General features: G+C 42.5%; 1 protein-coding gene across 2 annotated transcripts in view; it reads left to right on the top strand.

Annotated features, from left to right (window-relative positions):
- The first annotated feature begins 385 nt into the window (after window positions 1-385).
- Window positions 386-24,064, top strand: part of pcdh17 (protocadherin 17) — a 64,677-nt gene continuing 40,998 nt past the window's right edge. For both annotated transcript variants that reach the window (XM_017718438.2, XM_017718437.2), the window contains exons 1-2: window positions 386-1,017; window positions 1,731-4,510. In XM_017718438.2, the coding sequence (XP_017573927.1) occupies window positions 2,030-4,510 (2,481 nt within the window). In that variant the 5' untranslated portion in view covers window positions 386-1,017; window positions 1,731-2,029. The remainder of the gene's footprint in view (window positions 1,018-1,730; window positions 4,511-24,064) is intronic.

Below are 24,064 nucleotides of genomic sequence, written 5' to 3'. Positions count from 1 at the left end.
CACGGCAGCAGCGGCGGTTAATACAGCGGGAAGATTCCTCTCAGAGGTGAACCCGCTCGGCGTCGTCCTGTCCATTTCAGGAGACATTCTGTTCTGTGGCATGTTTGAGAAGGTAACGGTAACGGAACCGCGGCCGCTGTAACGGAAAACGACGTTGGGATTTCAAACCACGCCGCGAGTTTTCGAGACTGGATTGTGCACCTCGTGCCCGTAGCGGGAGCTCAGATTACGTTCTGTGAGCTACGCCTTTAAACGGCCGAGCGGAGGAGACTATTGGTGGAGAACTCGCAGGCCGCGCCCCCCCCCGTCTCTCATTGGCTGACGGCAGATCGGTAACAATGTTTAATGCACTATGAAAGAGTGAGTTAGTCAGAGAGACGTTGGAGAGATGGAGTGGGCAAAGGCGAGCGAGAACGCGTGAGCGCGCGCGGTTGTCAACGGTGTCTGTGACGAGAGAGAGAGAGAGAGAGAGAGAGAGAGAGAGAGAAGAGTGGAGTGCGTTCAGAGGCGACACTTTGTGACGGTGTTCACGAGTACAACCGGTGGCTTCCCCTCGCTTCTTCTTCATATGTTCATTTAAGCGTAATTCTTGTGGACGTAGCCTGTTGGGTGTGCGAGGACGCGAGCAACACGGGGATGTCTCCCCGCACATCAGCGGAGCAAGCCAGAGGACTGCTATCCTCCGTGGATCTATATTCCGTGCGCGGGGCTACGCGGCGCTCGTAAAAAAGAGAGAGAGAGAGGGAGAGAGAGAGAGAGGGGGGAGAGAGAGAGAGATTCGTCCAGAGGAGCAGGTGACTCCTCGCTTTCGCTGCATGCCGCACCGAGCGGAGGCGAGTCCCCGCATTTTGATCAGCGCGGCGCGGGCAAGGGCTCGGCTCCTTCGCCTCTCCGGCGGACTTTCTTTGCGGAGCACTTTACTTCCACAAGCCGTGGGGCGCGCGTCTCTCGCGCAAAGGATGTAAACCGGCTTTGACGCGGCTCTCGGCGGTTTTGGAGCGGACGGCTGGCTGCGGGGTAAGTGCCGTCTTTTTCTCATCCACCCGTCGTTCAGACAAACGTGAGAGACGGAATGTCACAGAGAGGGACTTGGCTGTTGATTTCCCCCAAGCTTTTCAGTCGTTTGGTGCTGTTGGGGTGACAGAAACATGAGTGGATTTTTTTGTGACTGTTTTTCGGACTCTACGTGTTGAATAGCCCAGCTACCCTTTATTTTTTAACTGAGGTGATTTGTTGTTCTAGCTCGTTTGAGGGACTCATTTTGTAACGCATTTGTATTCATAGTGTTACCTCAGCACGGCTAGCTATGGACGTAGCTCCCGTTTAGCTGCTGTTTTAACAGAAAAAAGGCAGTTATTCGTTACTGCTAATAAACCACTTCTATCTGTAAGTAGTTGAATTATTTACGGCTGTATTGCTGTAGTTAAGTCATGGCACATGTTTTAGTCCTGACACGCTCGCCTTTTCCCCCTACATTAGAAACAGCTCTGTGAAGCTGGAATTCGCCTTTCAAGGTTAGATTATTGACATGCTGTCCACGTCGTACGTCCAGGAATGAGGAATCACGGATTTGATGTGCGTTTTATTAAAGAAAAAAACACATACGCCAAGATAGAAGGTGTCTTCTCTTATTCCATTTGGGTTCAAATATTGTAATTTAGATAACGCATACTTATATTCTGTGCTTTGCTGCTAAAACGATATTTTGTCTATTTCTTTGTGTGTTTCAGACGAAAGGCCACAGAAAGGCTGTTTGGTCGTGGTTGTGTGTCCAGTGCACCCAGGCATTCAGCAGAATAGCAATTAGATGCTGAGCCGCAGCGTGTGTTGACAAAACTCAGGATAAAAAAAAAGAAGAGCATTGTGGAGAGAAAAGACTGCTCGAGGGAACAGACCTCACGATGACTTTAACCATGTTTTCACCATGATTGGGATTGAAATTGAATGCATAAATTTTGAGATTGCTGGGCTGATCAACAGGTCTGAAGCGTAAGACGCATTGGAGACCGAGGCACCCTCACTGAAAGGGATGTATCACTCCATTTTCCCTTTCCTGCTCTTATGGGCGCAAGCCCTGACGTTGAAAAACCTGAACTACTCCATACCAGAGGAGAAGATCCAGGGTGTGATTGGGAACATTGCCAAGGATGCGGGGCTTGAGCTCGGGGAGCAGGGCAAAAAGTCCAACTTCAGGGTACTGGAAAACTCGGCGCCGCACCTCATTGACGTGGACCCTGAGAGCGGGCTGCTTTACACCAAGCAGAGGATTGACAGGGAAACACTTTGCAAGCGGAACCCCAGGTGCCAGCTTTCGATGGAGGTGTTCGCGAATGACAAAGAAATCTGCATGATTAAGGTGGAGATACAGGACATCAACGACAACGCACCCAGCTTCCCTTCGGACCAGATTGATATTGACATTTCTGAGAATGCGGCCCCAGGCACCCGTTTTCCCCTGGCTGCCGCGTATGATCCCGACACTAGGGAAAACGGCCTTAAAACCTATCAAATCACACGAGATGACTACAGCATATTTTCTTTGGATGTGAAATCCAGAGGAGATGGTACTAAATTCCCTGAGTTAGTTGTTCAGAGGTCCTTAGACAGAGAGGAACGCAGCCACCATACCCTTATCATCACTGCCACAGATGGAGGAGAATATCCCAAGTCAGGCACAATGCAGATTAACGTGAAGGTAACTGATTCAAATGACAATAGCCCCGTGTTTGAACAGCCTTCTTATGTCGTCGAGATCCCAGAGAACTCTCCACTTGGTACAGTATTGATAGATTTAAATGCCACTGACCCAGATGAGGGAAGCAATGGGCAGGTTACCTATGCTTTCAGCTGCTATGTACCAGACAGGATCAAAGAGTTGTTCTCTATAGACCCCAGAACGGGTGTCATAAAAATTCAGGGAAAAATCGACTATGAAGAAAACCCAATTATAGAGATTGATGTGCAGGCAAAGGATCAAGGTCCAAACCCAATTCCTGGCCATTGTAAAGTCACCGTTAAGGTGCTTGATAGGAATGACAACTGGCCATCCATAGGTTTTGTGGCGGTGCGGCAGGGGGCAGTTAGTGAAGCAGCGGCCCCAGGGACCGTTATTGCTCTGGTGCGAGTCACAGACAAGGACTCGGGCCGCAATGGGCAGCTTCAGTGTAGGATCTTAGGCAACGTCCCTTTCAGACTGGAGGAGAATTCTGATAACTTTTACACAGTGGTCACAGACAGACCGCTAGATAGAGAGGTAAAGGATGAATACAACATTACCATTGTGGCTAAAGACAATGGTAACCCTCCGCTAAACTCTACTAAGTCTTTCACAGTCAAGATTTTAGACGAGAATGATAACGCACCCCGCTTCACAAAAATGGTGTACCTCCTTCAGGTGCCAGAGAACAACATCCCAGGGGAATACTTAGGATCAGTTCTGGCCCATGACCCAGATTTGGGTCAAAATGGCACTGTCTCCTACTCGCTGCTTCCTTCTAATGTGAGTGAGGAGTCCATAACCACATACGTTAACATTAAGCCAACTGACGGAGCCATCTATGCCCTGAGGAGTTTTAACTATGAGCAGACCAAATATTTTGATTTTAAAGTCCAGGCAAAGGATTCAGGTAACCCTCACTTGGAGAGCAACACCACAGTGCGTGTGAGTGTGCTGGATGTAAATGACAACATCCCCGTCATCGTCCTGCCACTGCTGCAGAATGACACGGCAGAGATCCATGTCCCACGAAACGTGGGTGTGGGCCACATCATCACCACGGTGAGAGCTGTGGACAATGACTTTGGCGAAAGCGGCCGCCTCACCTACGAGATCTCGGATGGCAATGAGGAGCACCTGTTTGAGATAGACTCGGTGACCGGCGAGGTGCGTACGGCTCAGCCATTGTGGGAGGAAGTGTCACCTGTGGTGGAACTCATCATCAAAGTAACAGACCACGGCAAGCCCACGCTCTCTGCCATGGCCAAGCTTGTGGTGAAGGCCTACTCGGGCCCTCTGCCGGAGGGTGAGCCACGGATCAACGCTGAGCAGCACAGCTGGGACATGTCTCTACCACTGATAGTCACACTCAGCATCATCTCTGTCATGTTGCTTGCTGCCATGATCGCCATTGCCGTGAAGTGCAAGCGGGAGAACAAGGAGATTCGCACCTACAACTGCCGCATTGCTGAGTATTCGCACCCACAGCTGGGCAAGGGCAAGAAGAAGAAGATCAACAAGAATGACATCATGCTGGTTCAGAGCGAGGTAGAGGAGCGCGACACCATGAATGTGATGAATGTGGTCAGCAGCCCCTCGTTGGCCACCTCACCCATGTACTTTGACTACCAGACACGCCTTCCCCTCAGCTCACCTAGGTCTGAGGTCATGTACCTCAAACCCAGTGCCAACAACCTCAGTGTCCCCCAAGGACATGTTGGCTGTCACACCAGCTTCACGGGGCCTGTGACTAGCACTACGGAGACGCCAGTTAACAGGATGTCGATAATTCAGGTAGGGAAGACAGTTTGTGTTCCTTGTTCATGTGACCACCTTTTCCTTTTTCTCTTTTTTCTCTCTCTTGGTCTGTCTATAGCTCCTTGAATGTTTCTCTCTCTAGTTGAATGAGTGTGTGTGTGTGTGTGTTTGCGGAGAGCAGCTGATGTGAGAAGAAGGGAGGGTAGGGGGAGGGAGGAAGGGGTAGCACAGCCTGTGGTGATATGTAACACGACTCATCCCCCTTCATGTATTAGAGAGCACACCTCTCTGTCTGTCTTTGATGTGTAACTTTGCCTATATTACTTCTAGTAATGCATTTTGTGTAAATCGAGCATGGAAAATTTCCCTGTTATGAGGTATTGTTTGATGGCACTCGTGGTGGAAGTGAGGCAGTTCTGATACGCAAACAGGCCTTAATCCCATACTGCCTTTGTTCATGAAATGTGCTCCATCAGTCATGGCAAATGAATAGGGGTTGGATCAGTATTAACATCCTGTGTTTTGTCTTTCCATAACTTGGCTGATTTGACCTTTTCTTTTACTACTGAAAAGTTTTGTGTTATTTTTAGCACCAACTTGGTGCTAAAAACTTTTTTTCCATAACTTGGCTGATTTGACCTTTTCTTTTACTACTGAAAAGTTTTGTTATTTTTAGCACCAAATAGAAGTCAAACAGCTGCATGTTTACATTTTATTTTCCACCTCAAGAATATTTTTTTTGTTACAGTAACTGACAGCGTTCATAGATTTCTCAGAACTCAGGCAGCTTAGAAGCTCGTGCCGCTATTGCTGTAGTCAACAACGGCACCACAATAGTCTCTTCCGATTTATGCCTTTCATGGAGGCAAAGAAAGAGCTTTGCTGGATTTCTTCATTCCTTGCTAATGCGTCTTTGTGTGCAGCGATTTGGCTAAGCCACTGACAACTTCTGTGTCTCTGCTGCTGCTAAGCCAGTTTAAAGGCATTTGAAATCTGTCGTGTCAGACAAGGCTAAAGTCCCCATTTTAAACACAGCTACACCAGGTGTAGGTATGCAGCCTTGTGAGATTACAGCTAGCTAAAAGTAATTTAGCTGTCGCTCTCTGCTTTCTCTTCATTATTAATGCATGCTTCTCCGTAGCATTTGTTAGAGTTCTCACCTGAGAATCAGTTTTCTCGTGTCTTTTGTGGTGTATGAGGTTTTGTTACTGCATGTTGATGTATCTACTGTTCATAAACACTGTATATGCAGGATGTGTTGAGGTTTTGTTTGTGGTGGAAATATTTAAAGTTAGGCTTATTCCTTTCACACAAGCATATGAGTCTACATATGTGCCTGTCTGTGGAGGAGTTATTAATGGGAGTGTATGTTCATGAGTGACTGAATGGGTGATTAGTGGAGTAATTCAGTGCCTTTTAATGTGTGTGGGTGTTTCACCCTGTCTGTTCTGAATGCTGGAAAACAGCCAAGCACACTTAAATATGTGTTGACCCCACTGCTTCCACGGTACCGTGCAAAAGCCCGAAGATCACTCTTCGTTTATTTAATTTACAGTCAAAATGGACATAAAGTAGAGGTTACTCATTTTTCAGCAGAAAACATTTCTTAATTTTTCAACAGAAAAGTACACAGAAGCCTCATCGGCTAACAGCTTCTGTTCTTTTCAGAAGGAATCTGCAGGGACGCTTTTCCACATCTCTAAAACTCAGTCTTACAAGTTGGTTGAATTTTCTGCTTCTCCCAATCCAAACACATGCAGTGATGTTGAGGTCTGGGCTCTGGGGTGGCCTATTCTCAGTAATGGTTCCTTGAAAGCTACATATCCTTTCAGACGTATAAGGTCATCTCACAGTGGGAAAGATAGACAGAAAAGCTTGTGGATTTTTTTACTCAGAAAATACTCTATATTTTTTACTTCCTCCAGATTTGGAAACTCCAGTTGTGTCACTCACTAAACTGGTTATCTTGTGTCTCAGAAAAATCTGAATATCTTAAAAATGAATAGTTTGTACCGAATGGCCATTCTGACTTGAATTGAAATAAATAAATGGTGGTTTCTGATTTTGCACAGTACCATATATGTGTTTGTGTATGTGTAGTGAAAGAGGAGGTTTTGAATGCGGGATAGTGCTCTGTGTGTGTGTGTGTGTGTGTGTGTGTGCTCCACTCTAATATTGCGTTCAGTATGCAGGTCATAGGTCAGTGTGTGAGCCGTTATGATGGGACCTATAATAAGACAGCAGAATAAATGTGAATGCCTGAGTAAGCATCAATACAACACTGAACTGATAAAATACCACCACTCCCCTGCATATCTCTCTCTCTCTCTCACTCACTCACTCACTCACTCACTCACTCACTCACTCACTCACTCTGCAAAAAACAAACTTCAAGCTTCAAAGTTCTCTCTCTAATGCACACATACCACACTCGCACACCTTCACTTTGCTGAAGAAAACAATCAACAGTCATACATGCATGCACACACACACACACACACACTTGTCATATTTGTGTGTGTGTGCACACTGTACCATGTTAGAGTTTCCTCCATACATCAAACTGCCCACCTTCTATTATTTACACAAAAATGGTGACAAGAGGCAGAGCAAGGGATACTGTTACTGAAGCGGTAAAACATTCAGACCCCGGCAGAAAGAGAGAGAGAGGGTGACATGAATACGAGCAGTGGAGTTATGGGAAAAATGTCAGAAAACAAAACCTGAACCACCCCCCCCCCCCCCCTCTACCCGAATCGATCCATGAGTGGGGTGCCATCCATGATTCTGTTATTAGTACCGGGGGCACAGGGAACAACTGAAATAAATAAATAAATAACCAAACAAATAAATAAATAAAACCCTACACACATAGTCCCTCAGCTTGCAACACAGCTGCAGAAGGGCACCTTAAGCAGTTCCCATCAGCCTTGGCGGCGGCAGCGACAGCATGCCAGCAAGGGCCTGGAGGCTCTTTAATGATATTTTATAGCAGGAGGTTCGGGGTTTCATAACAGCTGGCCACAGACAGTGGAACTCGTGTGGAATAAGTGATGTGGGAAGGGTTGTGGGGGGGACAGCAACGGTGGCAGTGGTTTTAGCTCTCGGAGGAGCCAAAATAGCGTGTAATTCGTCCAGCTGAGGAGGAGCTCCAGGATAACGGGATGGAAGAGGAGTAATGATGCTTAATTGCGCCGTGGGCATCCAGGCGTATTACTTACCAGCGAATCAAGGTTAAAGAGAATCAGCCGTGCTATCCCTCTACGCCGAGAACGAGGGATTTCACTAATTCATTCGAAAGCGTTTCTCGCCCCCCCCCCCCCTTTTCTTTTCTTCTCCTCGCCTTGAAAGTGATTGGCGATCCTCTCCCATGTGCTATTCACAGTCTGAGATGGCTCTAAAGCCTGAATTAAAGCCGAGAGGGGATTATCTTTTGGGAGTTTGTTTTTTTTTTCCCCCCATCCATTTTAAAGCCATGGGTTATGAAAATGAATTACATAGTCCCACTTGGTCTTAATGGGTTGTTGTGTGTTACGTGACAAATGTAATAAACCATAGACCATGTTCTTATCATGTGCCAGCTTCCGAGCGTGGAAATGTGTCTGAGATGAGCGGAGGCAGGCCTAGGTGCTGTTGATGCAGTGGTTAGTAGAATGCGGCAATAAATGTCTCCTCTAGGTGGCGACAGTCTGCCTTGAGTCTGAGAGAGCGTGAAAAAATAACCTAGTCTGGTTTTCTTCTGAATGCAGTTTTTTCCCCATAACTGCTTTATTTTCATCTTATGCAAAGGAAGAACAAGCACTCCTTTTTAGTCACATTCTGGAATTGCATTAATCCGGCTATGGACAGATCTAATCCTGTTATGCCACTTGTTCTATAAGCACACAATATTTCTTATCCTGACAAAATCTGCTTTCTCTACCCAGTCTCTAATGTTTATTGGTTTGTCCTGTCAGGAGAGGTCAGTGGCCACACTGAAGGTCAAAACAAGCGGACAATACCAGTAATTCATTTAGTTCGGTGTGTGTGGGTGGTGGTGGGGGGGTGGGGGTGGGGGTGGGGGGGGGGCGGTGACAGGAATATGGAGGCAAGGGAAGAGTTTGAACTTGGTGGATTTTTTTTATTACTATTATTATAAAGGTCAGCTGCAGGAGTGAGTTAGGCAGGGTCGCCTAAGGACACCCATAATTCAGCTTTGTCTTTTTTTCACTCGTGGAGTATTTCTCTCAATTCAGCCTTCCTTGAAAAAAAATAAAAGGGCAGATGAAACTGAGCAGTGTGATATATCATCTTTTTTGGTATACTCGTACTGGTGTCACAAAACCATATTGATTTTTAGTTTTGGCAGATTTAGCAGCATGTAAATGAACAGAGGTGATGTCAGATTTTCAGACATCTTTAGCATGGAAAAGTAAGCATGATAGAGAAGATGATACACATTCTGTGATACTATAAAATGTTTTGAAAATATCATGATACTGTATTTAATCAATACCAGCCAGCACTGCGATTAAAAGCGAGAGATGACAACTGATGACAGCGTTTGGTCGCTTTTTCCATGGAAATGAAGTGGGTCTCAGTGAGAGCGCCTCTGATTTTGTTTGTAGGTTAATGTTATTTCGGGGTAAGGCATGGCAGCACTGTGTTTCATAGAGATTGGGTTCCTGTCACCTTGTTTTTGCAGGATTGAGCAATAAAACGCATTGTCAGGTAATCAGAGTGGCGCGTGGGCTCTCAATGCATTGCTTTGGGAACTGAAGCGAAATACTGACAAACGGCTAGTGCTTGGAGAGTCAATATGTGACAGTCTTCTTAGTGCCTGCCCACCCCTCTCTCCCTCTCTCTCTCTCTCTCTCTCTCTCTCTCTCACCATCTCTCTCTGTCCCTGCCTGTGTGTTAGTGTGTTCTCTATATAATCCTGTGTGCAAGAGAAGGAGCGTGAGCGCAGCCATGCATGTTAATAGATACGTCCTTGCATAGGGACTGGAGGCAGAGGGAAGGCTGCAGAACGGGGATGCTGGGAGGGTGGGGGGGGGTATTTTCTGATGGAAGAGGCTGTTGTGTATTCAAAGCATGCTGGCAGATTTAGTCACAGCACTTCCTTTATGCGTGTACTACAGCCAACTATTTGTCCTTAGTATTCGCTGTCTTCTCTGTTTCTCTCTCCCCTCTCCTCTCCTCTGCTGCACGCCCCTCATTTTTTAGAAACGGTTTCTATACCCAGGCCTGGAAATGTATCAGCTGCTCAATATAATATTGAAATTGCTGCTGCAATCCAGGGGGGCATCGTTGTAAAAAAAATTCCTAAAAGAGGCCTAGTCTGAGTAACAGAGCCTTGTGTTTGGAGTTTGAAAGAAAGAAAGAAAGAAAGAAAGAAAGAAAGAAAGAAAGAAAGAAAGAAAGAAAGAAAGAAGGAAAGAATGATGGGGAAGTATTGAGCATAGAAAGTTAGAGCATAGAAGTAGAAGTGTGTTGTGTGCTTGCTATCTCTTTCTCTCACTCACTCTCTCTGATTTTTTCGTCCTCCCATTTGTCTGTGTATTAAAGCAGCTTGTTGTTCTGCCTTTGGTGCATTGTTCTTATTTTCAGACGCTGTGTTGCAGTGAATTATTGATGCTTTTTGATACATATGTGTGAGATCAATGCATTTTGCAGGGTACAAGAGAAATATATCTGGAGCTCTAAGTATCTGCATGGGTTACAGAGTGTGCCTGGGCTTTGTATATTTGGTTCTTTTCTGGATTTTCATCCCGCTGAACCCCTGTTTTATTCTCCATCTGGTTAGCGCTGTATTTACAAGCATGTATGACTATGGCACACATGAAGAACTTATATGATCTCAGGTTATATTTATTTGTTTATCAGTTAACCATCAGGTTTTGCAAACCAGACGCAAGCGCAGGATGTCACAATAAACATCTGAAATCCCTCTTTACATGATGTGTGAGTGGATTAGGTAAAGGTGTGCAGGGGGAGGCGAAACCACAAAACCTGTAATGTTCATTGTGTTGGCTATAACAGTGAATAAGCATTCCTAATTTCATTTCAGATTGAATTTCCTTCATATCAATGCCCTCACTCTCCACCCACCCTACGCACACATACTCATACTCTTCCCCCAACTTTCGTAGGCCTTTTATTTATGCCACATGCTGAAGGAGCCAGAGTGACTCAAGTGATGATTTAGTTACAAATTAGAGATGGATTGAGATTAGCCCAGTTTTCACAAAGATGAACATCAATCCTGGATAAAGGGGAGAATAAAAAAAGAAAAAGCCCCCCTCCCTCCATTTCTCTTCCTTGCATGCACTGAAGTGTGTCAAAAGCTCAGTATGAAAAATGTTGCATGGAGGCTGGAAAGAAAAAAATCTCAGCACTTTTGGAGCACATTTAGACGATTAATTAGCGAACTGCAGAAGTGTATAGCTCTGTGTTTAATACAGAGGACATTTGTTGAACTGCATGTATTATGTATGGCGATTCTGGAAATCCAAGTCACTCTGATGAATTATTTAGTGAGTTGTATAGCACCATAATCCAACTCACCCCAGTCTGCTGGAGTTTGAGCTTTGGTGGAAATCAGCAGGCTGGAGGTCATTAATAACTCATAACCTGATTCATAAATTCACTCCTCTCCGTATCTCCGTTCAAATAATGGAATCAATCTTGACCCAGCCGTTGTGCCTGAGGGTTTGCAGCAGACAGTAGACAATGTTCTTTGAATGAATGAGTGAACAGATCAATGCATGAATGAATGAACGTTACTGCGCTAATAGGCAAGTCTGTGTGGTGTGTGATTTTATGTTGGTTACAGTATTGCTCTTTTTTATTCCATTATTAATAAGAGCTTGAATCTCTCAGTGACCTCCTACTATAAGGGTAAATTCTAAAACTACACTGAACTGTACATGGAGGACTATATCATGGTGTTTGGGTATGTTTTTTTTGTGAGTGGGTGTTTAAGATCTGAAGTCACCCTTCTTGAAAAGCAGTAAATATTGCTTACATAGTGTTATGTGGTCAGGATATTTAATTACTTAAGCAACAGAAGTCATTAGCATAGGCTGTGAAAGAGAGAGAGATGTTCCAGCAAGCAAAAGAGATACAAGACCACAACACCTGACTCTGCAAGCAGAAAACAGAAAAGCACTCAATTTGCCTGGCCAGTAGAAGTCCAGCCAGAGGAAGGCGTTCTAGGATCCTACAGATTCTGTTTTAGGAATCCAGGTTTTTCATGTGGTTTCACTGGGGCTTTTAGAGCTTCTTGGATACATCAAATAGTCAGGATGCAGGATTTAGGATGGGGAGCTCTGTGTTTTGCTTTTTCATCTCATGGCTTAAAATTGCTCTCCAGCAACCTGGTTGTTTTTCACAGGCTTCCGAAACGTGCTCTTCCATCGATCTTACAGTAAACAACGAGCTTCTTCTCTTCTCGAACAAGAGGGACAGCAAACAGAGGGGTGTTTGGGGAAACAAGTCACATTTAGTCACCGTCAATATTTGCTCGGGTTCCTCTGCTTAGCGTTCTACAACATTAACTAATACTAGCCTTGGCCAGTGCTGGAAGGCTCTGTCATAGGAGCTGTTGTAGATTGCATGCTATTTAGTGTTGATATTTTACATGGAGAGAGAAGCTTATTATGATGCTGGATTTGGCCTTGTGACAGTTATAAGAACTTTAAAGAACCTACTCATTATATGGCTTATAGGGCTCCTTTTTGTGTAATGCATCGTGCATTCTTACATCCAGATGGAAACCAACTTCAAGTAATCATCCTCGTACTGCATGCCCAGTGTCGATGAAAAATTTACTCAACTGTCATGCTATAATCTGACTTTATTTACATGTTTTAAAGATTCATGTACACTGGCCTTTGCTAGTTCACACATCTCAAATGGTTACCCTCTGCCCTTGTTACAAGAGTAGATACTAAATAATTACACAGTTTTTAGTCGCTGGACCAATATGCAGGACACGTATGAGCAGTCAAGTCAGATTAGTGTAGTTTGCATTTAGTTAAAGACTTAGACCAAGTAAGTGAACAGTTGTGAGTGAAATGTAAGTTTGTCTGTAGCTTAATGAATGAATGAAGTAGCTACTTTGATTGCAAAGCTTGTAAACAGTAGAACAGCCCCTGGAAGTATGTTCTCAGCCAGAGGTGAACAACTTGTTCACTCCATGTTGTGACCCTGTAATGCACACAAAAGGTGCATTGTGGTGCACTTGGCCCTGAGGGAATGAGTAGTAAAAGGATGCTTCTAAGCCTGGGAGGGAACTTGCAAGATTGTCCAACCACCAGCTGCGTTTTCAAGCACAGTCTCGCTTTTTTGTTATCTCCAAATTATGTTGGCAACCCAGCAGGGCCACCATGAACCCCCTAGGGCTCTTGGAAGCCCTCCCATGGGCCTGCTTGTGTTTAATTGTCTAAGTGGCAGGATCCACTCAAGGGCTCATTTTGTTCGGTTGTGTTTTAGTTACCCCTTCCTAACTCTCCATAAACAACTTGAAACTCAAAGATTAAAATTGTGGGCATTCAGTAAGAGACATTTCCCTTATATATAAATAAAGGTAGCTGGTGCATCTTAATGTAGATTTTGAGGAAAGTTAGAAAAGAAAAGAAAAAAAAAACGCTGTCTTGTTCCAATTTCAAACGAAGTGGAACACGTTTTGTTGAGTGCTGGTAGTCACCCAGCCAGTAAGTCCCTCCTCCCCTCTTTAAGTGCGCTCAGGTAAGTTCCCATGCCAGGGAATGAGGGTATTTCTTGTGGAAAACCTAGAGAGAGATCCACTTTTCACCCCAAGCTCATTTGCATTGCAGAACTGTCCTGTCCTCCTCCTCTTTGTCTCTCCTTTAACTGTAATAAAACGTTTATTTGAGGCATTGTCATTGCCTATCATTCCCTAACAAACAGGTTCAGGTCTGCGGTTGTGAGCAGTCTCTCAACATGTTAAATGCTGAAAAGGTAAATAAATAATCAGAACTTGGCAGTTGTGTCAGCCTGTTGAGCTGTTCTGTTAAAATAGATGCTTTACATGATTTTTAGGTGCTTTGGGACAACATTCTATCATGCTCTTCTTGGCTATACTGACATTTTTTGGTCGAATTCAATCAGCAGGTATTTACAACCAAACCATTTGACCTCCCCAATCAGCTGTGATCACTCATCAGGATTATAGTTAGAGGTTCCTTGTGTAGTTATGGTTAAATTGATGGCTGGTTTGAAAATGGCACGTGGTATGATTTTTCCATATGTGCAGTGTGCAATAATTTCTCTGTGTTCTCAGGTTGCTGAGTGGCAGGGCAATCAAGTAATATGAACCTTGCGACTGTGGCCTTGTCAGTTCTATTGACTAGACTTGTCAGCATCTGTGTTTTGTACACACTCTTATCTGTTTATGATAAACCTCATTCCCACTTCACCCTCCCCACTGCTGATTGCTCCAAATCTCACCATAAATAAAAGCTCACTTGTCAAAAAAAAAAAGACCCAGAGTGACAGAAGTGTAGAGATATGATGGTTGTTTCATTATACGGCTTAATTGTGTATATATAAAACTGCTATAATATTTAAATATTTATAAACATATTTATGTAGTGAAATACATTTAGAACTTATTTCTCTTATGTTTCAGTAGTGTATGTTTATTTTGATGTTCTCAAAAGAAATTTTGTCTTTTCACAAAACAAGACCGGTCACTAACAATTTTTGATCAAATTCTAATCATAATAAAACACTTGTGAACAAAAATTTTTAAATCTAATTTAAAAAAAAAGTTAAAATCTGCACTTTTAATAAAATTTCTCAATTTTTTTCAATAATCTACATGCACAAAATAATTCATAGGAAATAATGTGCTTTTGGTATCACCAGTTGTTATTGTGAGGTTGAAGCAAAACCTAGAAGTTAGTAAGTGGGACTTGGTACTGGGATTTAAGTTTGAATCCCAGCAGTGCCATGTGATACCATTTGGGTATGGTTATGAGGAAGCTATGAGAAATATGGCCATAGATAAATGGGAAATGATTGAAAGGTCTTTCTGTGCTTGACACATTTTCTCTCTAGCTCTCTCTCTCCTCAGATTTCACATCTTCGAGTGAGGGATCACTGGCGCCCTTTTAAAGTTAGATACAACTATGTCTCACAATTGATCCAGAGGAGTTCATTTGCTTGATGTAGTTAAGAATGTTGTTTTCTAAAATACTGCTAACACACTCCTACCTGATAATTGCGGTGTCTCTTTCCTCTCCTGTCTATTTATGTGCTCTTGTCATTTTAGATAAGATGTGCAATGGTTCATGTCACTGGCGACCCAAGCCAGATTCCTGATGATGAGATTATCTTGTCACCATTGTGAGCATTTTGCCTTTTCTCCAATCGATCCACATATGCTGTTAATAACTGAAGTGCTGTTGCCCTTACAACAATGAAGAACAAGCTGGGGCATCTGAATATACATATGATCTCCCCTCTCCTTCTCCCTCCCTCTCTCCCCTTTCTTTGTTTGAATAATCGCAACAGTAAGGACCGTTACTCAAGTTTGTACTGCATGTTCATAACAAACACACTATGCACATAGTTGAGCACATAGAGGCCACATTCTGCCTCACTGCTGCTTTATTTTATTCGCCTCTGTTAACCAGACAGGCAAGAGGACGAGTCCATCACTGATCTGCTGTTGAGAAAAAGGAGAGAGAGAAAGAGAGAGAGCTTCTGAGGCTCAGGCCTGCTTGTTCTGTGGGTTTTCTCATTTGAAGAGGAACTCAGTGGCGCATTTGGAGGGAAGGTCAAGCAGGTTTATAGCTGTAGATTATGCGCAATTGTTTCTTCTGGGGTTTGCTGATTAATTCTATAGCTCAGCTGACAGTTTCTTAATGCGCAGCCGACAGACTTAAAAGAATTTGCAGGGTGTTGCTGTGGCACGTTCTGACAATGCAGTATTAAGCAAAGCACTCCTCCTCTGAAGTGTAAGAAGCTCTTTCCCACTCACACACACTAACATGCACACATATCCTCAGACTGGGAGACAGCAGAGCTGACCCTGAGAGAGATAGAAATAGAAAAAGAGAGAGAGAAAGATAGAGAGAGTCACCTTGGAATAAAACACAATTGTCCTGAATTCTTCTGTGTCTCCACAGTGCGTTTACTTCATGTGTGGCCTCGTGTGTTTGCACGCATGGCATTTCTTTCCATCTCTGTTATGGGAATAGTCCAAAAGCTTAGATTTTTTTCCCCCCAACAATGTGCTCTTTCATAACTAAATTGAATCGTATTATTTATTTAATTTTCTATTTTGCTTATGAATTGTTTATCCCCTTACTGTGACCCAAATAAGAGGCACTGTTGCTCAGTCAGTTTGCAGTATTCTAATTCTCATCAAAGGCAAGTGCAGCTCAAACTGGAGGGTATTGGTGCCTGAGTGATGCACAGCTTTATTATAAGCTGTACGCTTTCTCATGGCTGTGTTTTGCGCTCAGCTCTTGGGAATTGGACCGTGATTCACTGCTTAATGTAACTTATGTCACTCATGGAGCCAAAAAAAAGCCTGTTTATCACACAGAAGTGGGAAGCCACTGGCTAATTTAGGAAGTGGAAGTCTGAAATTAAGAACAAACCATAATTGTTTTGCTAAATAGCCTGTAGGCTGCTTTATCCACTGACTCGATTTTGTCCAAGCGTGCTGGTGTCAAGTTGTGTCTTTCTGAACAGTGTATGAATAAATACTTGATTATTTTAGCCATGTGGTTAACAGGATGATATAACCTGTATTGACTACAGTGAAACAACAGGAACCAGTGCCTCCATGCTTTCTTAAGGCTTTGTAAATGTTGATAGCGAGCAAAGTCTTTGTTACAGATACTGGAACAACAGCTGACACAGCAGTTCTGTACAGACTTCATATTCTGGGACACTGCAATCTGTTGTTGCATACATGGGTTATAAGGGTGAGATTGGGATGGAGGTGGGCCAATCACAGATTCACACCTCACATCATCATGTAAACTGTAGTTGAAATAATATTATTACCCAGTTTATTTCGTAGCATTTTCCTTTGGGGCTGTCATTCTTACATAGTTTAAAAAAGGTTAACATTTACATTCTTGCTGAATATGCAGTAATTGGTTGGTAGTTTGCAGAATGATAATGCTGAGGTTTAAATTATAGGTGATGCACAATGATCAGAATCATAGATCAGCATCAGACAGACGTTTAGGTTTGACTGATGTTTCAAACCAATATTACTGGTATTTATTATTAATATTACAATATTTACTGTACCCTGGAAGAGCAGAATATGTAAGTGACACTGGACTACTGTGCTAAAATATCTGCATTTTAGTCAATTTACTGTATAAGTACATGGTAAAATTAAGGAAATTTCTTTAAGGCTTACCAGTTTATCAGGACTATACATGGTTTGTTGTTCTTCAGTCATATCCAGTTTTACTGTTTGCCCATTTTTAAAAAGGTTTTGATTGCTCAATTAATCATGAAAATAAATAGCAGTTTTCTCATCACTAATATAATGTATAGTGACAGCCTTGTTTTTCTTTGCTTCTTGTTATATTTCTCTTTTGCTTTGGTAATGCACAATTAGTTTTTTACACTAATAGTCTATAGTATCTGAGTATCTGCTTGATGCCCTCCCTCTTAAAGTGGTTGGGTAGGTCATTGTGTGATGGAAAAAAAGTGGTTTGGTATAAACACAAAGTAAACACTTCAACACACACTTCATACACTTCAACAAAGTGTGTGAAATGCCAAGTTAAGCATTTCCTGGAGAAGGTGGAGTAGAAAAGAAGTGACAAATGTACATTTGATTCTTTTTTGCCATTCTTAATCCTCAAGGAAGGCCATGCGGTAGATTTATTGGGGCCATTCCACTGGTATTCTTTCTGAATGTTGCCCTTTTATTTTCTTTGTTTGAGGGAATTGTCCAGCAATTTATCAGATATGTTATCTGTCTATTTTTGTCCAATGCCCAGACAAAGTCTCTCTCTCTCTCTCTCTCTCTCTCTCTCTCTCTCTCTGCTTGCTTTGGAATTTTGGCTGAAGGGTCTAATGGTGCTTTTGCAGGTAATTGCCATTAAAAAGGCAACCTGTCTTCTGCACCATCCTATTCATTCAGGTATGTTAAGCCCGCCCAAGCAGTGACACTCTGGGGGGCTTGTGCAGATCTACAAGACTACAAGGACTAGATCCGACACCATCTCTCTGGTCTCCACATGCGTTTTGGTGGAAGTTAAACATAAGGGAGGATTATGGAGTCTTTGGCCTGCTGCACACTCATGTAACACCTTATAAGTACAGCAACCCTCTTGGCAGAAGCTCTAATGCCATTGGCAGCAGGGTTAACACACTTAAGTAGAGTTAGACTGGATGGAATATTTCTAAACCCCTGTACTTAAAGAAGGCCTTTGTGCCATTACCTTAACTGAACTCTCATTCCAAACTCTTGCACTCTGGTGAAATACTCAGTTCCTCAGTTTGATTTGGCTTAAGGTTCCAAACACGATTGTTTTGCTAAAGAGAATATGAACCAAGAAAAAATAAACCTTAGAACTTTTTATCATCTGTTGCATAGCATGTGTTGAAAGGATCACATATGTACTTTGAAGAATTTGTTAACACTATGCAAATACTATATTTCAAACAATTATGGCTTTTCTTTCCAATACTTACATGCACTTGATGACATTATAATCCTCTTTCCCCTCTTTTTCTCTCTTTCTATCTCTCTCATTCTTTCTTTCAGCAGCAAGCTTAATTCTCATCTCTCATTCTTTGTAATGAAAAGGTATGTTGGTGATGAGTCACGTTGCTGTAGCTGGCTGTTAAGAGTCCAGGCCAGACTCAGGAGTATTGATTTTGTGTTCTTGCCATGTCATCTCCACCTCACATTCACAAAGCCTCTCTCTCTCTTTCTCTCCCTCCCATGTCAATAAATCTACCTTTCCATAGCAATGCATGCTAACCAGATAAGCCCTTTCTGGGCTAGCCCACCCCATGGAGGGCGTAAGACGGATTATTGGACCATTTCCAATCTTTTCCCCTCTAATTTTCGCTCCCTCACAGTTGTGTCCATCTACAGTGGAGGAGATGATGGATCATGTAGAGACTGCAGCCCCATTACTGGCTAAGCTGAGTGCGCGGGTATGTGTGTGGGGTGTACATTGTATTTACACAGAAACTAAACTTTATGATGTGTGAGTATTGCTCTCTAATGAAAGAAAAAACAGCCTCATAAGCTGTAGACAAAGCTTTTTTTTCTGTCTGACTGCATGTCATTGTCTGTTAGCGGTGATCGTGTTCGAAGGACAGCACATGAGTAATAATAGGCAAGGCCTTTTAGACTGGCTCAGTTCTTTATTTGCACGTGTGCAAATGCATGTGTGTGAAGTGGTTTAAAAGCATTATTTGTGCTCATTGTGCAAGTCCTCCTCAGGGAGCTCTGGCCTGCTACCAGAAAGGATGCATAGGGAATCCAACAGCTGCACGAGAGTCTGGGCCCTCAATAGAAACCTCAGCCCATTTAGAAATCAATTACATACTGCAGAGTTTTACAGGCACAAATACAGAAGCGTGTGCTGGGGCTAGGGTAACAGTGCCAGGAGCTTTCACTCGTCTGTTTGTTTAAGTCCCACTGCTCGCTGGCCTGCTTTGTACTCTGGCTGTGAACTTAATGAATAGGTGAACACATTTGGTAGAAAGCAGGACAGTTATTGTTTAAGTATTCGATAAGCTTATAAGCTTGTATCCCTTCTACTCTGTCCCTTGTAGGACATACCCTCTCAGATAACCAAGAGTTGCCCTTTCCTACCACAGATTGTGATAATATCATAAATATTTCCTGTCAGATTGAAGTCCTATGTTCTGCTTTATTAGAGCAAATTTACATGAATTATCCAGGGGCCCTGGTTTAAAAAAAAAAAAAAAAGACAAACGACAAAAACCAACAAAGCTGTCATGTTGCACCGTCTGCTTTTTCACATATTTTATGTTGTTTAAATTATAATTAGTCCTGCTCTTTCCCCAGCAAAAACCTAAACTTCCCAAATCTAAACGGTTCAAACTAAATAATGTTGAAGTTACAAGGAGTGTTTTGGCCTTTTAAGGCAAAGTTTTTAAGGCAGTCCTTTTTTTGAGGCACGATACAAAGTAATCAATCCGAAGTTATCAGGCTTAGTTATCGGTCCAAAATGCCTTCCATGCCCCTTCACTGCATTTAGCAGGAAAACATTCTCAGGTGCTTTATCAGTGGTCACAAGACGCTGCCCACTGGATGCCATTGGCAGGATGTTTTTGGTTGGTAGACTGTTCAGTCCAGCAGTGACAGTGACACAGAGGTATTTAAAAACTCCAGCAGCACTGCTGTGTCTGATCCCCTCAGACCAGCACAACACACACTAACACACCCCCACCACCATCACATCAGTGTCACTGCAGTGCTGAGTGATCCACAACTCAGATATAACCTGCACTGTGGTGTTTCTGACCACTGAAGAACAGGGTAAAAGGGGGCTAGTTTTCAGAGGAACAGATGGACTACATTCTGTAATTGTAGAACTACAAAGTGCACCTATATAGTAAGTGAAACTGATTAAATGAACAACGAGAATAAAAGGAAGAATAGAAGAATTGCTATTTTGGACTTTCAACTGATTTGGTCTTTAAACTAAAATCCTTTTGCCTTAAATGACCTTATTGCTGAAGTTTTAAAATAAAAAATTAAAATAAAAAGTTTACCAAATGTTCCATTGGTGACTATTTTGAGTGTAACTCAAAAATACTAGCTACTACAGGACTAGCAAACAAAGCTTTGAACAGTTGTACACACATACAACTAAACTGTTTTATTAAACCACAAAGAAAGTTTACTTAATTGCATAAAATCTATGTTTCAGTAGAGACGGTTCTTAAGGTTACACTCAGTTTTTCAGACTTTGGGACTTCAATTGCTCATTTGGCGGTGAGGGATAAGTGAAAAGTTTCACTTCTAGTTTTCAAATTTTAAACTAATTTCAGTCGATTGGTCCAAACATGTATGTCCTTTATGCGTATCTCTCTAAATAGTAGGGGGTAATTACGGCTGGGCGTTAAAACAATAACGATAATTATGTTATTATAACTTTCCATCAATAGAGTGATAAAACATGTGATTATTGTTCGATATAATACACCATTCTCACACTTCCATGTTCTAGCAACAGCCCTGGTGCCATTTTCTACTGCAAAGAAAGCGACACTACTCTGCTGTCATCAGAAGAAACCGCACTTCTGAGTTTTTAAACAGAGAGGGGGCCACAAGTAGGATAAGTCTTTAGCAATGGCTGAAATGCAGAATTATACATTCCCTGTTTGAATGGAGCGACCGGAAATCTGTTCTTTGTGAGCAAGTGTAAGTGATCAGATCCGTGGTGTTACTATACCGTCTTAGAGTAAACTCACCTCTTTCTGTACATCCTAACAAGCTTTAGCAGCACTAAACACTATACACAATCACAATACACACAAAATCACTATCACAATCCTCACAACTACAGCATTGCCACAGCACTTTATTACAAAGTTATATTTTAGTATTGTGCATTCCCAAGCCATGAAAGTGAAAGAAAGAATGGGTTTGTGTGAGTTACAGCCCTGATTTAAACGAAAGTAAACTGAGGAAGCTGTGAGGCATTGGAAAGCGCTATCTTTCCAGGCTAGCTGTTTTTAGCAGCTGGCTAACTTGAAGCAGCGCCCAGTCACTCACACAACACGGCGAACTGATGATACTGTAGATCAAACACGACGCAAAAAAACATTTAAACATACCTAAAATGAGGACTCAGTTTGTCTGGTGTTGATATGTTACGGTTCACCCCTCAAACACTACAATAGTTGTCTGCTAGCTGGTGTTTCAATACAGTGATGTGCTCTGACATGGTTGCGTTAGGACTGATTGCAGTAAGACGGTGTGATCCATCACTGATGTGCCGAGCCATCTAATGTTTGCTGTTCGTACTAATGTTGACGTTGTTGAGAAACTTAACAGTTTAGCACTGTTTTTGGCCACTTGTTTAGCATTTATAACGGGATAGCCGAGCATTCGTCACCAGACAGCTAAAAACAAAAAAAAACTTTTCTTTCTTATGACTATTATAAAAACTGCGGCTGTGTTTTTCCAGCTGATAAAAACAGCTCACTAGACACTTTCTCTCAATCTTCCATGACAGATCTGTGAAATGTTCAACTGTTTGGTGGGTGTTTGTCGTGTTCCGACCATAAATGATAGTTTAAAACAGCAATTAATCACCCAGGAGCAAAAATCAGCCTTCAAACCTCAAATAGAAGTTATGAATTGACATTTATGGCGATATGTATTGAAATCGAGCGATATAAATTTTGTTTATCGTGATAAAAATTTTTGCCATATCGCCCAGCTCTAGGCATAATTATGTTGTACTCTGAGTGTTGTAAAACATGACGCGTTAAAGTGTTAATGTTTTCATTTTCAGTTTATTCGACTGCAAAACATAAAAAGTACAATATTTGGAACTGTAGGACATCACACTGAAGTTTTGCCTAATCCGATTAGTACGGTTTCTTGTGCTCTATAATGCCATGTGCTAATATGTTGGCTATTAGCTGAGAAATATAGTATATATAGTATATATAGTAATATAAAAGTATAGTATACCCCTTATTACAGATTCGAAGGTGAAATTACTGTGATTATGAAATGCATGCACTTTTCTCATTACTCTATTTAAAAAAACAAGGATTGGCTGTATAAGTTGGGTGGTTGGTTAGTGTAGTGGGTAACACCTCTGCCTTCTACACTGTAGACTGGGGTTCAATCAACACCTGGGCAAACACCCTACACTATACCAATAAGAGTCCTTGGGCAAGACTCCTAACACCGCCTTGGCCTCCCTGTGTAAAATGATCAAATTGTAAGTCGCTCTGGATAAGAGCGTCAGCCAAATGCCATAAATATAAATGTAAGTTGGAGAATGCTTATGGTCCGCTCTCTGTCTACACACAGACCCTTCATAGTGCTAGTGCCTTCTCTCAGACACTTTAACACTCATTGCTGACCACTTTTCTCCTCTGTGGGTACACATATAAAAGAAGAACCATCCCCTTGTTCATTATATTCTGTTATTGAGGAAGTGGAAATTGGAGCTTACCCAATATATATATATATATATATATATATATATATATATATATATATATATGGCAGTTGCCAACAGCCATATCTCTGTCTACTGATCAGTGGTGCTTTTGGGCATACTGGCTCCAGAGCACTTTTAATCCTGCCATGGGATTATGTTAATCTTGCTCTGTTCATTTTTGAAATTAGGATTTGGAATAGAAATTGTGGCTAGATATGAAGAAATCTCTGTTCATCTCTGTGAAACTGCACGCAAGCTGAGCTCTCCCTGTGACATTGAGTTCTTTGAAATTACTCAGATTGTTCTGAGAAAGTACAGCATGTAGTTAAGATATTTAAGAAAATAGTAAATTGGTTTAAGAGAATGGGGATGCAGCATTAATTCTGCAGCAAGATTATCTAAAATAATCTTTTATGTGTTGCTTCAGTTCCAGAGCATCATGCACAGTTCACAGACATGACATTGTGAAGAATTATGACATGCGTAGTGAGGGGCCTTTTTCTGTCCTAGAGCTAAATAATGCAGATAAGATTTGTGGTGTCTATCCTCCTTTTCATAATTAATCTTGATGAATATGGCTCCTGACCACAAATGTCTGGAGTCGCGCAGCATTCATTTCAGAGGAAACAATTAATTTTTCAAAACTTTTAACTCGTCTGGGACTGGGAGCAGGAAATGAATGGCGATGGCATTTAGTTCGTTAAAGCTAGACGATTGATTGGCTTGGTAGCCACAGGAAAACATACAACTGGCTAATTAAATTTGATCACTTCGAAATGCACCAGTGAAATGGCCTGATCAATGCCATTGCCACTGAGATCCCATTCTCCTCTTCTCTTCTTTTTCCCTGTCATTCCATGTCTCTCTGTCTGACTCCAGAGCACGGAAAACGAGATGCGGTTGTTATTGTTGTTCGTTTGAATCAGCGCAGGGGTCACTGCGGGTCCCGTGGTGACCTACTCAGGTCCTGTCTCTAATGTTCCTGTACACATTGATCGCTCTTTGTTTCTGAAGCTTTATAGCGCCCATTTACGGATGCTCTCCTCCCTGGGGAACTCATTTCCAAACTGCAAATCCAACAGTTTGCTCTTCACCCTTTTCTGTCCCCTGCTGTAAAAATGCATCCGCACCACAGTGTGCCCTATTCAGATTCACTTAGCTCTCTGTTTGGAGAGCTTGTGTTAAATCTCGCCAGCTTTACTCCCGTGTACAGGCTGAAGGAGGCAGAAGGCCATGCCAAATTAAAGTCACCTCTGTGGAAATGGGAGACAGTGAGTCTGAATAAAGAGATACATCAGCGTCCACTTGGCAGAGGTACAAGGTGAGGGAGAGGAAGCTTCAGTACACACACAGACACACACGCGCACAGACACAGTCAAATACACATACACTGTAGCTCCTCCTACACCTCTAGCGTGTGAGTCATGCA

Source organism: Pygocentrus nattereri, chromosome 15 (genome assembly GCF_015220715.1).
Source record: "Pygocentrus nattereri isolate fPygNat1 chromosome 15, fPygNat1.pri, whole genome shotgun sequence".
Taxonomy (NCBI): domain Eukaryota; kingdom Metazoa; phylum Chordata; class Actinopteri; order Characiformes; family Serrasalmidae; genus Pygocentrus; species Pygocentrus nattereri.
Note: the sequence above shows the minus strand (reverse complement) of the source record. Positions and strands in the feature narration are given on the sequence as shown.